This window comes from Camellia sinensis, chromosome 10, assembly GCF_055761805.1.
Source record: "Camellia sinensis isolate YWXY chromosome 10, ASM5576180v1, whole genome shotgun sequence".
In the NCBI taxonomy this organism is placed as follows: domain Eukaryota; kingdom Viridiplantae; phylum Streptophyta; class Magnoliopsida; order Ericales; family Theaceae; genus Camellia; species Camellia sinensis.
The window spans coordinates 142,845,788-142,860,875 of record NC_138970.1 but is presented as its reverse complement, the minus strand read 5'-3'; the positions used below and the strand labels follow the sequence as shown (position 1 = coordinate 142,860,875).

The following is a 15,088-nucleotide window of genomic DNA, read 5'->3' as shown; positions in this document are numbered from 1 at the left end:
AGCAATGAATTGATTTAATTATTCAAAATGAACATTGGATTCTTGGGTTCTTTTTCAGAAAGAAAAGAAAAGAAGACAGAAGTTCATCGTTCGAACATGGTTGCTGGAGTTCTACAGGGGTGAGGTATTGATTGAACATTGAAATACACCGGGGTCAAGGAACTAGCAAACCAACCAAACATGGATGATTGATATGGTGTATTGAATAGTATGCAATGTTCTTAGAGGACAAAAAATTATAGCTTTCAACAAAAATTACATTGTGATGGAATCTAAAATGGGAAGTAATGGCAAGGCCAAAAGCTTGATCTGGCTTTGGAACTGCAATTCCATGATTCCTTTTAACAGCTTTTTACTATTTGGAATTCTATTGTGATAGAACCATGATTTTTTTCCCTGGGGGAAATTGGAACTAACTTGAGAAATGCTAAGCTTATCAATATATTCAAATTACTAATGAACTGTACTGCAATATAAAACATTGAAACCAAGAGTACTATTATGGAATTGAAATTACAACTAATTCTTCCTCATGGAAACTATCCAATTGTTTAGTAAAGATTAACTATTCCTTGATATCAATACTCTGGCTGTCACACGTCTCACCAGCACCGAGGGTATAGTGTAAAAGGTTAACCCTTGAATATCAACTAGAAATCCAGTTCACCACCCACTGCCGCTCATACTTCCAAGAGTTGGACACACCAATACTGATTTCATTTCAAGAACTGAAGCCCCTACCCATATCCTTTCGATATGAGATCACATACGCTTAAGAACAATGCTCTTATCCATGTCATCATTACCAAAACTGACATCAAAATTTCTAAAACCATGGGCACATACTATCAATTCTCTACTGTCATAAAAGTACTTCACTGCCATCATGAAAATTCAATTGTGATAATATGCCAACAAATTTTCATGGGCATGCATTCTTCTACAACCCCAGTGTCTCATCATAGTGCAGTTCGTGAAATGTATATGCAAGCCTGAAAAACGAACTATAGCAAACTGTTTACGCGTAGAAGGAACTCATTACCCTCAACAAACTCTCCAACTTGTCAAGAAGGTTGACTATCTTGTGAGCCTCCTCAGCAGCATTCAGACCAGGATCCCTTGAGGCAGCACTTTCAAAATTAGTAAGAGCCCTCTCATAGTTCTCTAGATATTTGTTTACCTGAAATGAATACATGAATTTTGGAAATCGTACACATGTAACAGACAAATAGTCAAATATGAGCTTTCATTCAACAAAAGAGCGTTGGACAAAAATAATAAATCTAAAGATGGATCAACGGCTGATCATGGACAACCAAATACAAAGATTATGTAACAACCTTAAATTAGAGGTGGTTGGGAAAGGGAAAAGATATATACATGCAGATACCTACATATAAGCCATGACACCAGAATAGTAGGATTCCAATACCTACCCAGCTATTCTACAGCCAGGAAGAATGTCCAATGTCAGCTGAAGTATAACAAAAAGAAAATCTTCCCTGAATCTAAAATACAAAATTTCATAAAACACATGATTTGCCTACTACCATGATATAGAATTTCTTTCAGTCCTTTTTTTTTATTATATAATTATATAATTGCGCTTGACTGCTTTCAGTCCAATTTCATTATTTGAGCAGTGAAAAACTTTTTAGAAACCAATGAAACCAAAAGCTAGATATCATTATATGTTCAGAGATTTTGGGAAATTTAAATCCATTTCCATCAAACATTCACTTTGACCAATACCGCATCCATGGGATTTGTAAGCTTATTTTAAACACCAAACAAGCATGATGCCAAAGTTTTCATGACTAATTTAAGGAAGCCACAGCCAATGTTAACTAGAAGGCTCATTATTTTGGTTTTTGAATGGGAATGGAAACATGGCGAGCAAGAAAGTCTAAGCCTAACCAGACCTAGTTGGAATCTCCCGAGCTTTTCCTAATTGTATAGTAGTTAGTTTTATTTTGATTCATAAATAAAAAATAAAAATAGTGCAACTAATTTGCATAACAATCCATGAAGCACACTACTCATTTATGCAATGTGCCTTGAAACTTCGAAATTATTTGGCATTATTGGCTAATGAAGTATTTGAATTATATCCAATATCTAAGATGACGACAGGTAGTTGTTTTGAGGAAGACATACTTTAGCATTTAAATTGTTTAAAGCTATACGTTTGTGAAGTTGGTAATATTTCTGGTGATTTGCAACATGTATAACTTCTTTGTTATCATATAGTACAGCCACTTTTTTTTTTGACAAACAACAAACTAATCATGTACCAAAATGGAATTGAAAAGAATGGTCAGTTACGATGCCAAGCTCCTTACCCACTAGGTCATGTGATCATGTCAATAAAAGTAATAAGACTTCAATTTTGTGTAATTTCTACATATGTTTTGATGAAAATCAAATTCTATGATTCACGATTCGGTTGGATTCATGATTTAAAAGCTGGAAGTTTGTTTCACAATTTGAACTTAATTCGAAAACTATGTTGGTAAGCAATAACAAATGAATTATCATTAAATTATCATTTAAATTACCATCACCCATATAAATTATCATTACAACGTCAGATCAAATTCACACCTTACAATTCTTACACCTTCAAGAACTTTTGGCTCATTTCATCTCCCAACAAGTGAATCCCTGGATAAAATGCACACCCCCATAGTTCGTCATGCAAAACAAAACCAAGTTTGATTGGAGGTGCAGAACTTTCCCATTGATACCAAACTCTATTTAGAGTTCTGTTCAAAGTTACACAAGTTCATGGATAAAACACAACGATGTCCTATCAAGTTGATACTTGTTGTGCATGATAAGCCCCAGACAAGAATTCAATCTGATGTTAGACTTCATAAAATATGGCTTGGAGGAAGGTTTTTATGAATTAACAGCTATAAAATAATAAAAAAATAGCTATTTTTACGCCAAGTGTAAGTTGGCCTGACATCACAATCAGTGATATAATGATAGAGATAAAATGAAAGCAATATTAGTATCATTTAATTAATCATGATTGGTTGATAGAGATAAATGATATGCATAGACATGCTGTGAAACATTGAATTAACAAAGGTACATTAGAATAACAATAACTATTGAATTATTAACGACCAATTCATCCATATGCTTAAGATGTTAGAAAGAGGGGTAACTTTAGTATTTATATTCTCAACACGGATCCTCATGTGTGGCCAAGCTCTTCTTCATAGTTAGTGTAAACACATGCAAGTATTTTAATAATCAAGTAAATAGTGAGGTTCAAACATAAAATCTATTGTCTGCTCGAGTACCATATTGAATTGTTACCCACCAACTCATCTAAAAGCTTAAGATGTTAGAAAGAGGGGTAACTTCATTATTTATTTTGTCAACAATAACCATCCAAAGAAGATTTTTAAGAAACAAAAATAAGCTATTGACCAAATAGGAAAAACAATAAATAGCAGCACAAGAAATTGGGCGATACTACTATAATTTTTAAAAAATAAAATAAAATAAAATGGACAATACTTCACGCTTTGAATTATCCTAAGAAGAAAAATAACTTTTTTTTTTTTTTTGATAAATAAAAAACAGAACTTTATTTCATCAGAATTAAAAAAACAACTGAATCACAAGAATATTTTAAGCTTTTCAATCATAACAAATTGCAAAAGAAGTTTTTTCCCGAACCAACCATTATCTGAAAGAACATTGTTAAGTAGATGTGTACACAAATCTTCTATATATTGATAATTTAAAAAGGAAAAAAATATTTATATCACTAATTTTTGGATTTAAAATTTTTGCAACTTGAAGTTTTAACTTTTAACAAATCAGTGGACAACAGAAATCAATCATAATATTCATACAAGTAACGTTTATTTGTCATTTGGTTAATTTATAATCTTAGCTTAGCTCTTTTGTATTTCTAGAAATCTTATTTTTATTCTGAAAATGCTTTTTCAAATTAAAAAACAAAAAACAAAAAAGAGGAGATTTTGCAGCCCTACAATTGCAGTAATATACATGGGTTTAGAACTAAAAAGCATATATAAGCAATAATTGCACAAGATAACACTTGCAAAGGATGACACTAGGTGCTGTTTGATAAAACTGAAAATTAAGTACGAAAAACTAAATGCTGAATTTTTTAATCTAAAAAGTTGCTTGGTATATACTGAAATTTAAATACTGATTCAATTAAGCTATTTGATCTATACAAGTAGCTGAAGTCAAAAATAATTAAATTTTTAATTTTTATTTTTTACATTGAAATATTTCATTAAATTCTTTTATCACACTAATACAATTGGTAAAAAAATTATTGTAATCGTAATTATAACATTATATTTCAAAATTTCAAAAGATTATAATTATTAGGATTTTTCTCTCTTGTATATGTTTTAAATCATTCATGCAATAAAATAATAATTACAAAAATAATCAATTAAAAACTTATGTCGTATTTCATCATTTTGCTCATGGTATCGCCAATATCAAATGTCCGTAGAATCCTTTCACATGTAGGAATTATAAAAATTTATCATAACTTATCTTAGAAAATTGGTGACAAAAAAAAAAATTGTTCTTCAATTTCTAATAATAACTAAAAAATTGTCAATGTGCAAATATGATAATTACATTTATAACTCAATATAAATAGTGCAATTGCATTGCAATTTGCTCATGTAAATTGAGCATAAAATTTTGATTAGCTTGTGTCAATTCCCCTCCTATTTTTTCAATTTGTTTCAAAAATAGATTCAGAAAACTCAATCAAAAGATTTTGTTTGAAAGACCTACTAGAGAAAAACCAGATGAAGAACCAAGATAAAGACATAATAAAAAATCCCACAAACGTATATATGTATATATATGCAAACATACACAAGTTAATACATATAAAAAATAAAAACTCATAAACAATGTATTCATGTATATATATGCAAGTTAAATCCAAATAAAAAAATAATTTTTTAGATTTACCTGCTTGTCGCAATAGATGAATTGAATTCTTGGAAGAGCAGCCAAAACAGAGAGGGAGAGCAGACAAAGCAGCCAAAACCGCGAGGAAGGATGCTTTGAGAAATAACTTTTCTAAACCTATATGACTTAGCACCTCTTTTTTCCCCCACTTAGTGCGTTAAGTGATGAGAAAAAAGTAGGGTTTTTTTGACTGAAAATTTTACCTTTTTTAAGTGGGACTTAATTTTTTAAGTGATACCATATATGTACAATCAAACCAACTTAATTAAGAAATCACTTAATATTTTCAGTTCTAAGAGCTGAATTGGGTTATCAAACACTCCCTTAATGAAGATAAGAAAGAATCTTAAGGCTAATGTTGAAGCAACTTTAAGCATTTCAACATTTTTTTTTGGATAAATAATCAAACTTTATTAGAAAAACATCAAAGTGATGCAAAGAATACAAAGAAAACTAAACCAACCCACCTTGGGCAAAACAAACAAACTAATCAAATCCTCCACAAAATCTACAAAAGTCAAAACGTCAAGATCAACCGAACCCGTAATCCAACTATGCAACACCAAGAGAAACCTACTTTCTAACCAAAGAATTGAGTAACACACATACTGAAAACATGCCTGTTACACTCCAACCAAACCAATCAGAGCAAACAATGAGAAGCAAGTAACCAAGCCTTCTGACGCCTTTTCCCCACCCTTGCCTCACCCCAACTTTGTAATACACCCAACACGGATCCCGGCTGCACCCAAACCAAACTAAACGAAGCAACAATAAAACTCCATAACTGAGATGTGACCGGACAATGAATAATGATAAAGCCAACTAATAATTAATAGTTAGTCTCTAAAGGAAACTCTAGATGCTATTTTATGGGTCTTGCAGCCCTAAGGGCTGTCAGTAAGAACAACATAAAGCCAAAATATTTATAATTCCAATACACATTTTACATATCCCAAAACATTTTTACATATTTTTATTCATTTTTAACATATTTCAATACACTTTATACACATTTTCCAACACTATTATCAAAATAGCAAATTAGCTATGGCACCAATGTGGTACGAATTTGAAATGTATCAAATTGCTGTAATACTAGTACCAAAGGTGCATCACAATAGTGAACTGAAAAGGTAAAAGGTAAAAGGTAAAACAAAGAACTATATCATGCAGATATTTTATTACATGACATCATGTAAATTCTCAATATCAAGGACTTGTTCTAGTGGAAAGGATGCCTGCAAGTATAATTTTCCTACTTAGGAAGAGCCCTTCTCCATCTTTCTTAAGCCAAAAGTGGAGCTTAGCTCTCATACGGCTCAACTACTATAGCTAGAGATTTCGTTCATCATAGAATAGAAATCTATAAATAGAGAAGTCGGCAGACAAGCATCGGTGCATTATGTCCAATTTCTGCTGCTTAGCGTTCTTAGCATGTAAGTGATGGAGACCAATGGCGAATAGCAGCAATCGAGAGGAGGACTCGTTCACTTGATTGACCATTCTACCATGGCATCAACCACCCTCACTATTAATCTCTGGCTAAAATGACCATTCCAACCCAATTTACGCAGTTATAATTAACGAAGCCTCACAAATGTCCACAAGATTTACAAATAAATGTTACTTCACTAAATAAGAGAGAAAAACTATCCCCCCCCACCCCCCCAAAAAAAAAAAAAATAATAATAATAGTAATAAAATAAAATAAAATAAAACTCGACTTGATTTGCCCTCCTAGTGATTTGGGTCAACACATGAATCTGTTTGGCCATTTCATTATACGATTGCCCCAGCCAAGATAATTTTTGCCTTTTCCATTTCCCTTAACTCTTCAGTGCCACTACTTCAACTACATTTGCTCCTTCCACTGGTGCAGAATTGGCCTACATTGTATTAATCTATGTCACCCACCTGGGTCAACTCACTTTAGCAATGCCTCACATTATGCATGCATTATTTCACAAAACTAGAAGTCCAAGCCTCTTTTTTTTTTTTTTTTTTTTTTTGTTAAATAGAAGACCAGCCTCCCATGCCATCAAGTGCAACTGCTTTTGTATGTCTCACAGTGATAGGCAGTGTCAATCACATAACAGTCAGGAAGAACCTCACCAACACCCATGCAGCTATATTTTCTATCCTTGTAATGACCAAATTAAGACAACAAAATTGGTAACTCAAAACTAATCCACCACTGCTACACCTAATTTTAATAGAAGTAAACTACTAGTGCGTTTAGTATTGTTTTCGTTTTCTGTTTTCTGTCCATGAAAACATTTATGAGAAGAAGAAGAAAAGAAGAAGAAACTGATTTATATTCTTAATTTGCTTAATCCCTAGTTTTCAGACTGGCAAAAGTAAACATCAACCTAAAATAGCCAAATGGTCCATATCCATAAATCATGTGAGGCATGGACACATAGAATACGAAGAAATGTTGCAAAGTTACATATTTGAAGAATCTTCAGTTCTAGCAGACAAAAAAAGAAAGTTCCAGAAAATCATAAAATTTAGAAAGGTGAAAGTTGGGGACTAAAAAAAACAACTTACTGTTGCACAGTTGAAAGAGAGATCAGGGTTGGAATTCATACTCTCATCTTTTTCCTGGTACAAATCATAAAATGTTAGAACATCTTCATACTTCTGAAAGGCAAAAATTATAACAAAAAGGCTGACAATATGTTTCTGTATAAAAGAATATCATAGAAACTTAACACATTCAGCAACAACAAAAAAATCACAAGAATCCATCAGAAATTGGATTCAAACAAAAACCTAGTACTGTGCACACTTACAGCATTTTGATATGCTTTTAAAGATTGCAGAAGTTTGCTGTGATCCCATGCTCCAGTCACAAAGAAAAATGTGAGCCATGCATTTCCTAGGTTGTCTGTCAGGAAGATGTAAAGATGTTAAAGAAAGAGAATATAGACATTAACATTAATAAAAATAAAATGAAACTTTAGGCACCAAAAAGTGGGTAAACAAATATGCCGATGGAATAAACAAGGATTTAAAAAGGGGGGCATTAATGCTACGGACATAATGGTTGTAAGGTGCCTTTAAAGCTTCAGGTTGTGAAAGGGCAATAAGCTCACAAAAGTGAAGAGGTCAACAAAATAACTTTTCTCCCTCTCACTCCTCAATACATCTCTCTCTTTTTTTCTCCCTCTTTCTGTCTCCTTTTCTGTTTGTAGTGATAGCTATCATCTCTGCAACTGTCTTGGCTGTCTCAGATGAGAGAAAAACAGCCATTCCAACATTCACCTCCTCAGCAACACACCAAACCTTCTCAAAAATCATCCTCATTCACATCACTTAGGATTATTTGCATCCTTTTTAATAGAACTTACACATTTTGTACATCTAAAAGGTTGTTTCCTTCAATGCGAGAAAAGACGTATGGCTGAAGCTAACTCGGGGAAGTGAATTAAAAACTAACCTGATAGACAATAATGAAAAGTACACATCAAAACTGATCTCAATCTCTGTATTGGCAGTTCAACATCAGCAAAGGCCAACAGTTCCTATCTCTCCACATGCACCACACAACACACATGGCCATGGGGGCTGCAATCCAAGCCTTCCTTTATCTCTGCAATTTGCAAGCTCCTGCCTACCGCTCATGATGCCATCATAACCCAATGAATACCAAACAAGAAAATAAACAAAGCTCTCTCACTTTGGGGTGGGTCTCACTTTTGACAATCTCAAGCTGGTCAAACTGTCTTCATTAGGTACATAATTAATATTACTATCCTCATAGTTTATGCATATGATTTAGTAAAATGTTGTACCCAGCGCACAAGCCTGTCACTTACAGCAGGGCCTAAGTGAGGTAATGGGTAGGTAGCCACAAGGCTAGGGCACATAGCACCAAAAATGATATAGGGGAAATGATAAATGTATCCAAAATTTAAAGTAGTGATTGTTATCATTACATAATGGTGTAACATAACCGGATGGGTCACCTCCACTACCCCTTACGGCCACAATATTTACTGGAATAAAAGTCACAGGTGTAACTATTGTTATGGTTCCTTAACAGATCTTTATGACTGCTATGGCTATTGTAACGGCATAATTGGCTCTAACAAAATAAAAGCTTTATTTTTTTATTAAGTTTTTTCCCTTTCAACTTCTCAATCTCATACAAAACACACTATTGGCCTCTAAAAAACCTAGATGTACAAGATTTTTGTCACCAACCCTCAAATCTACATGTGAGCATCTCGATCCTTAAACTAAAGTTTGCAAACAAGGTTAGATCTATTTTTCCATTAATTTTCCAGTTTATCCCTTCAAGATAACTTAGATTTGTGATTACTAATATAGAAATTCTTTGTTTAGATAGGATTTGTAATTACTAACTTAGATCTTCTTAATCCTGCAAACTTAAAACACAATGTAACACTATTCTATAAACTATTAGTAACAAAATACATAATATTAAAGTGGTGCATTATGAATTTATGACTCAAGAAATGATTAACTGTTGAAAGAAAATATGTAAAACTCTCTTAATATGGGACTCAGAACTAGTATAAAAATCAGTACATATATTAGACCATGTTTTGAAATTAAACAAAACCCACCCAAAAATATTTTAATCCCAATAAATGTAATTTTGAAATAACAAAACATATGTATCTGTAAGTTTTCGCAAAGTTGCCTGAAAAAAAAAATTGCAGCTCTAATTGCTGAAACTGTTATGCCACACCCATCACACCCGAAAACCAAATCATTGCCACTGTTACCATTATAGTGACTGCAACCATTACTTCAAACTTTGAGCGTGTCTTCAATTCCTAAAGGAATATGCCTTTACTTTGTTGAAGGAGAATGGAATGCTTAACTGTGAGCCAATAGATACCCCAATTGGTCAAAATCATAAATTGGGTGAAGACTTTAGAGTGTTTTGCTAAATGCTAGAAGATATTTGAACACGGTTAGGAAACTTATCTCACACTACGTAACATAGTCTATGCAGCTAGCTTGGTGAGTCCTTTGTGCATGTCCCTCAAACTTTTCTTAACCAGTCCCTAAAGTTAGCTCCCGGGAAAGGTTTTTGCCAAACATGGTTATTTGAGAGTTAAATCCTATACAAACGCTAACTAGGTGGGATCAATTATGGACTGGGGGTCCACTTCAAGATGTGGGTACCTTTGTTATAGATAATTGTTACACGGTCTTGGATAGAACTCAACCCCAAAAGTTAGCTCAAGAGGTTATATGCTTAACATTACTTTAGTACTTGGGCGATCTAGGACATCACTTCACACCCTCTCTCACGCCTAGCGTGCTTACTCGGCAGCACCTGCAGCATGCAGGCTAAGGACACGCACCCTACCAATCTCTGAGTACTCTAGCTCTGATACCATGTTACACGGTCTTGGGTAGAACTCAACCTTAAAAACGAACTCAAGAGGTGAGGGTATATACTTAACATTAATTAAGTACTCGGGCGACGTCGGACTTCACTTCACAGTAACCTCACTTGACATAGTAAAATGAACAAAATTTAAAGTGATGGCACATGAAGTGTGCAAACTCTCGTGGTTAACGGTTTTGTTGAAGGAGATAGACCTTCTCTTTAAGGAGCCTATGAGGCTTCATTATGATAATAAATCTACTATTAGTATTGCTCATAATCCAGTTAAACATGAGAGACTAGGCATATTGAAGTATATAGGCATTTTATAAAAGAAAAGTCGACAGGAGAAAATGGGAGATACACAAAAGGTCTTCCAATTATTATTTTCAACTGTATCCCCAGCGAGCTCAATGTGTGATGTCTATATCACACCAACTTGAGGTGCAGTGTTGACTAGCATTATAAAAAATATGGTGGCTACTTTTTTAGTTAAGCATAATTGATTATAAATAACAACAGTCAGAGGGAGATCAACACTCTTTCTTTCTTCTTCTTTTTTAACAATAAAATAAGTTCTGCAGTCAACTTATTCTTACACCAAGCATTCTCTTGAAGAGGAGTAATTAATGGACTAATGGGTCTATTGTTCATAGGTTTTGTGGCTGACTTTTGCTATAATTGTTTTATTTTATATTTATTTTGACTAAATAGCAATTCCATTTTGATGGCATTTGCACTTTGTACCTTCCTCCTATGTTTGTGCTTATCTTTTATAAGCTTATCTTATGCTATCAAATTAAATCATTACATGATCTCTATTGATTAGAACACAATCATTTCTGGGCAGCTGATATCTGGTGCAGAACTTTTGGAATGGGGAAGTAAAAGCAATTACATCATGCAACACCTCACCTCCATGATTCGTGCAACCTTAGTTGATGACTAACAATAGCAACACCATCTCTCCTGAGGATTCTCCCTTAGAACACTCACATCCACATCCAGTTTTGCCCAGTAAATATCTCTGCTTCACTTCTAAACAGATCTTTTGGAATGACAAAATTATGGAACATCAAAATACTTCATCTCTTTAATTTAGTGCAATGTGATGATGGCAATTTTGCACCGCCTGAGACAAGGAAGAGTGAGCTGAACTTAAAGCCCACAGTGTGATTGTGAAAGAAACATAGAGAATTGGCTGTGAGAGAGGGAGAAACAACAGAAAGATTATCTTACGGGCTTTGATGGGAACACTAGTCCTTTGACAACCTGATGCTCAAAGGATGTTGCAGAAGCAAATATTTGGCATCTAGGGAGAGCACTGCCCTTTTAGAAGATGTTAAGCTAATTAGAACACTATAAGTAGGTGTGTATGTGAATATATCATGTCTATGTATGCAACCTTAAATATTTGTATGTCTGATAGTATGCATATATGCATGCATGCAGGCATTCAAATATGCATGTTCATGGATAGGAGGAGAGTAGTCAAACCATTATTTAAACTAAGTATGCTTAGAAAAGTTAGTTGATAGCTAACATGTGAAGGAACATTGTGCATTTTCCCAAGGTTGTCAGTATCTTACGATTCACAATACGTATCTTATGATTTGAAACCTTTCAGAAGGAAATCGATACTATCGTCAATACGTATCTTAAATTAAATGTATCTTACGATATATATACGATATATGTTGCGAGATACGATACGCGATACATAATGCGATACATATGTTGCATAAATACTTAGGGCTTGTTTGGTTTGTTTTTGGGAAAAAATTTTGAGAAAAATTCTCTACAAACAAATTTTCAAGAGTAATTAAACCAAACAAATTTTTCCAAAAAAAATCTCAAAATTTTGTTTGGTTTGCTTCTTTCCAAAATCACTCTCTCTCTCATACATATCAAATCAATCACTTTTTTTAAAACTCTCTCCCTAAAATAATTTTCCAAAACCATCTCTGAAAAAAGGCAAACCAAATAAGTTTTCGTACTTTTTATCTCAAAAACTACTCTACAAACACAAACCAAACAAGCCCTTAAATTTCTTTAACAAATTTGAAAAAAAAAATATTCAAATTATTTTATGTAAATTAATATTGTCAAAAATTTTCATTAACTTATTATAAAAAAGTTGTTTTTGAGATGAGAATGGTACCTTTTAGTTTATTTTTTGACCTTTTTAACATATCTTTTGTATGGTATTAAGAATCTTGCGTTATTAATCTATGTATTGTGAAGATAATATGTATTGTTACATGCATATATTTAATTTAAGGAACTTTGCTTGTGTAATTGACAAAATTATACATTGCTGTGTTTTATTCTCATAAGATATTTGTTTTTTATAACTATATTTAATTTTCTACCTATTTCTAAAGGTATTAAAGTATCTTACGATACATGATACGATACAATATGATACGTGATTCAGAAAAATTAAAAAACAATACACGATTCGTATCCCGATTTGACAACAATGCATTTTCCCATGGCTAAGAAAACAATATATTACATAATGCAACATACCAAATGGGATATATGGGGCCAAAGAAATTCAAACTACTGTTTTAGCTTAGATCTGATACAAAGCCTTACACCAAGAATTCCCATCTTTCACATCCAGCATTATAGCTTCCTTTGCATGTTTGATGCTTTCCTCGACAATCTCTGCCTGATTATCAGCACCTACAAAGATAACAAAGAATTAGGAAAGCAGATGAATGCATTTATATTATGATTGATGCACAGCCTTTGACTCGAAGAGAGAGTGAGCTCTGCAATGCTTCCATTTGTTGTGATCAGATCTCCGAATTATTTTTATATTTACACCTTATACAAGCCTTAGCAAACCAGAAATTGAAAATTAGAGACCACAAATAGCATGAGAATGAGGCTACTTTCTGATTTGAAATGATAAACCAATCTTAATTTTCTCTTATATATTTTACCCTTCTTTGACTGACTAGAAAATATGCCCTATTTACATTTTTACAAGAATACTCACCTAATATAAAAATCATAAACCATCTTTTTTTTATCTCCATCTATCATGCTTTTTTTTTTTTTTCCCAAGCGATGGAGTTATTCTTTGTACTCCCAAAGTTTCTAGACCAGTTAAATTTGATGATTATCAGATTGTCTTCAGCAAATATAGCTGGCAATACAAGGGCAAAAAAGTCAGTCAAGAACACAAAAATTCTAACAAAATTCACCATCTCTAGGCCTGTTGCTTCCATCAACACCACAACAGAGGTACTAGATTAAAAGACATCAACGAAACTGGTAGCAACAAAACAAGCAGAAAGATTCAGAACTCAAGAAGCTCAAAATCAAAAAATAGATAGAGCAGTGAATGTTTTCTCTTTCCTTCTTCCTTTTGATAGACAAAGACACGAGAAAAACCAGTAAAGGTTTTTGGAACAAGAATACGATCACAGGTACAAGCAATGTCTCTTACAGCGTTATTATTAACTAAAATAGATTCATTAATCTCCTAAATAAGCTCACTGCAGAGAATGTAAAAAAATAAACAATAAACTCACTGGGAATTAGGACAACTTTCCTTGCTTTCTTTCTTATTATTATTTAATAAATTAATTTAGGTATTTTATTTATTTATTTTGCAAGGATTAGATGAGAAGAAATATGACCATGATAGGTAACAGAGATGTTTGTATGGCTACAGAATTATAAGACAAGATAGAAGGATGGAGGAAAGAGTCTATGGCATTAAGTTTCATGCCACCAAGAACCAAAGAGATAAGATAAAAAGGCCTGAAAGCAAATTCAAATTTGATATCTTAAGATCTCTATAGGATGGAAATTACAAATGAAGCATGCACCATCCAATGGTAACACTTCCTAACAGATTTCAACATCAGCAGTTCAACTATCTTATAAGAGTCAAACTGGGGGAGTTGCAGGTTAGAAGGAAACATACTCAAACTGCCCTCTGCACGGATTGTCTGGGCAGCAGCAGCCCAGACTGTTCGATTTTGACCAGAATAAAGTCTCATGTAAATAAATGGCCCAAACATTCCAGATCTAAAATAGAGAGCACTCCATAAATTATCTCCCAAAGAACCAAGAACCCAAGTATAATGTAACCATAGGAGAAAACAGAATCATAACTTCTTGTGTTTTAACAAATATGGAAGATTGTATTCAAGAGGAACCAAGAGAAAACAGAAAAATAACACTGAACTGAGATCCTTGCCTTGAGCCATTCTTCTTTCTAGCATAGATAATTGACAAAGTATCTTTTTGTTTGGACCCTGCATCAGATATAAAAGTATTGGTAGTTGAATATACACAGATGGAATAAAAGCACACATCACCGCTGAAATTGGAGAAACAATGGAAATATATCAGAACTCAAAAAACGTAACCTTGCTTAGTGCAAGTGTAAAGCAGTTTTTTGCTGAAGGTAGATCTCCCTTTTTCCAAATGCAGTTACCTAAGCATAGCCAAGCATCTGCCAGAGATGGATTCAACTTCACCTGGAATAACATCAGCCAATTTCAAAACGTAACCCTCAGCCTTAGCAGTGCAGCACATGAAACAACCAGGATTGAAACTTTTTTTCTGACTTACAGCTTTCGAGAGATGGTCTTCTGCTTCTTTTCTGTAATCAGGAAATACATCTAATATCTTTCCCCTCAAATATTCATATGTTGCACGTTGCATAGGTAATTTCCTTTGCTCTGCATACAATCA

The 15,088-nt window shown here is 33.4% G+C and overlaps 1 protein-coding gene across 5 annotated transcripts in view; it reads right to left on the bottom strand.

The window, feature by feature from the left end:
• Positions 1-15,088, bottom strand: part of LOC114281578 (uncharacterized) — a 31,496-nt gene that overhangs the window by 2,911 nt on the left and 13,497 nt on the right. Inside the window, exons 1-8 of one of the 5 annotated variants that reach the window (XM_082892474.1) lie at positions 14,966-15,045; positions 14,829-14,871; positions 14,589-14,711; positions 14,313-14,416; positions 12,968-13,057; positions 7,791-7,885; positions 7,546-7,599; positions 1,043-1,180 (exon numbers count right to left, since the gene is read on the bottom strand). In XM_082892474.1, the coding sequence (XP_082748600.1) occupies positions 1,043-1,180; positions 7,546-7,599; positions 7,791-7,885; positions 12,968-13,057; positions 14,313-14,416; positions 14,589-14,711; positions 14,829-14,836 (612 nt within the window). In that variant the 5' untranslated portion in view covers positions 14,837-14,871; positions 14,966-15,045. Of the gene's footprint in view, positions 1-1,042; positions 1,181-7,545; positions 7,600-7,790; positions 7,886-12,967; positions 13,058-14,312; positions 14,417-14,576; positions 14,712-14,760; positions 14,872-14,965; positions 15,076-15,088 lie in introns of those variants that run through there. The other 4 variants (XM_082892472.1, XM_082892470.1, XM_082892471.1 and 1 more) reach the window with 4 other exon arrangements.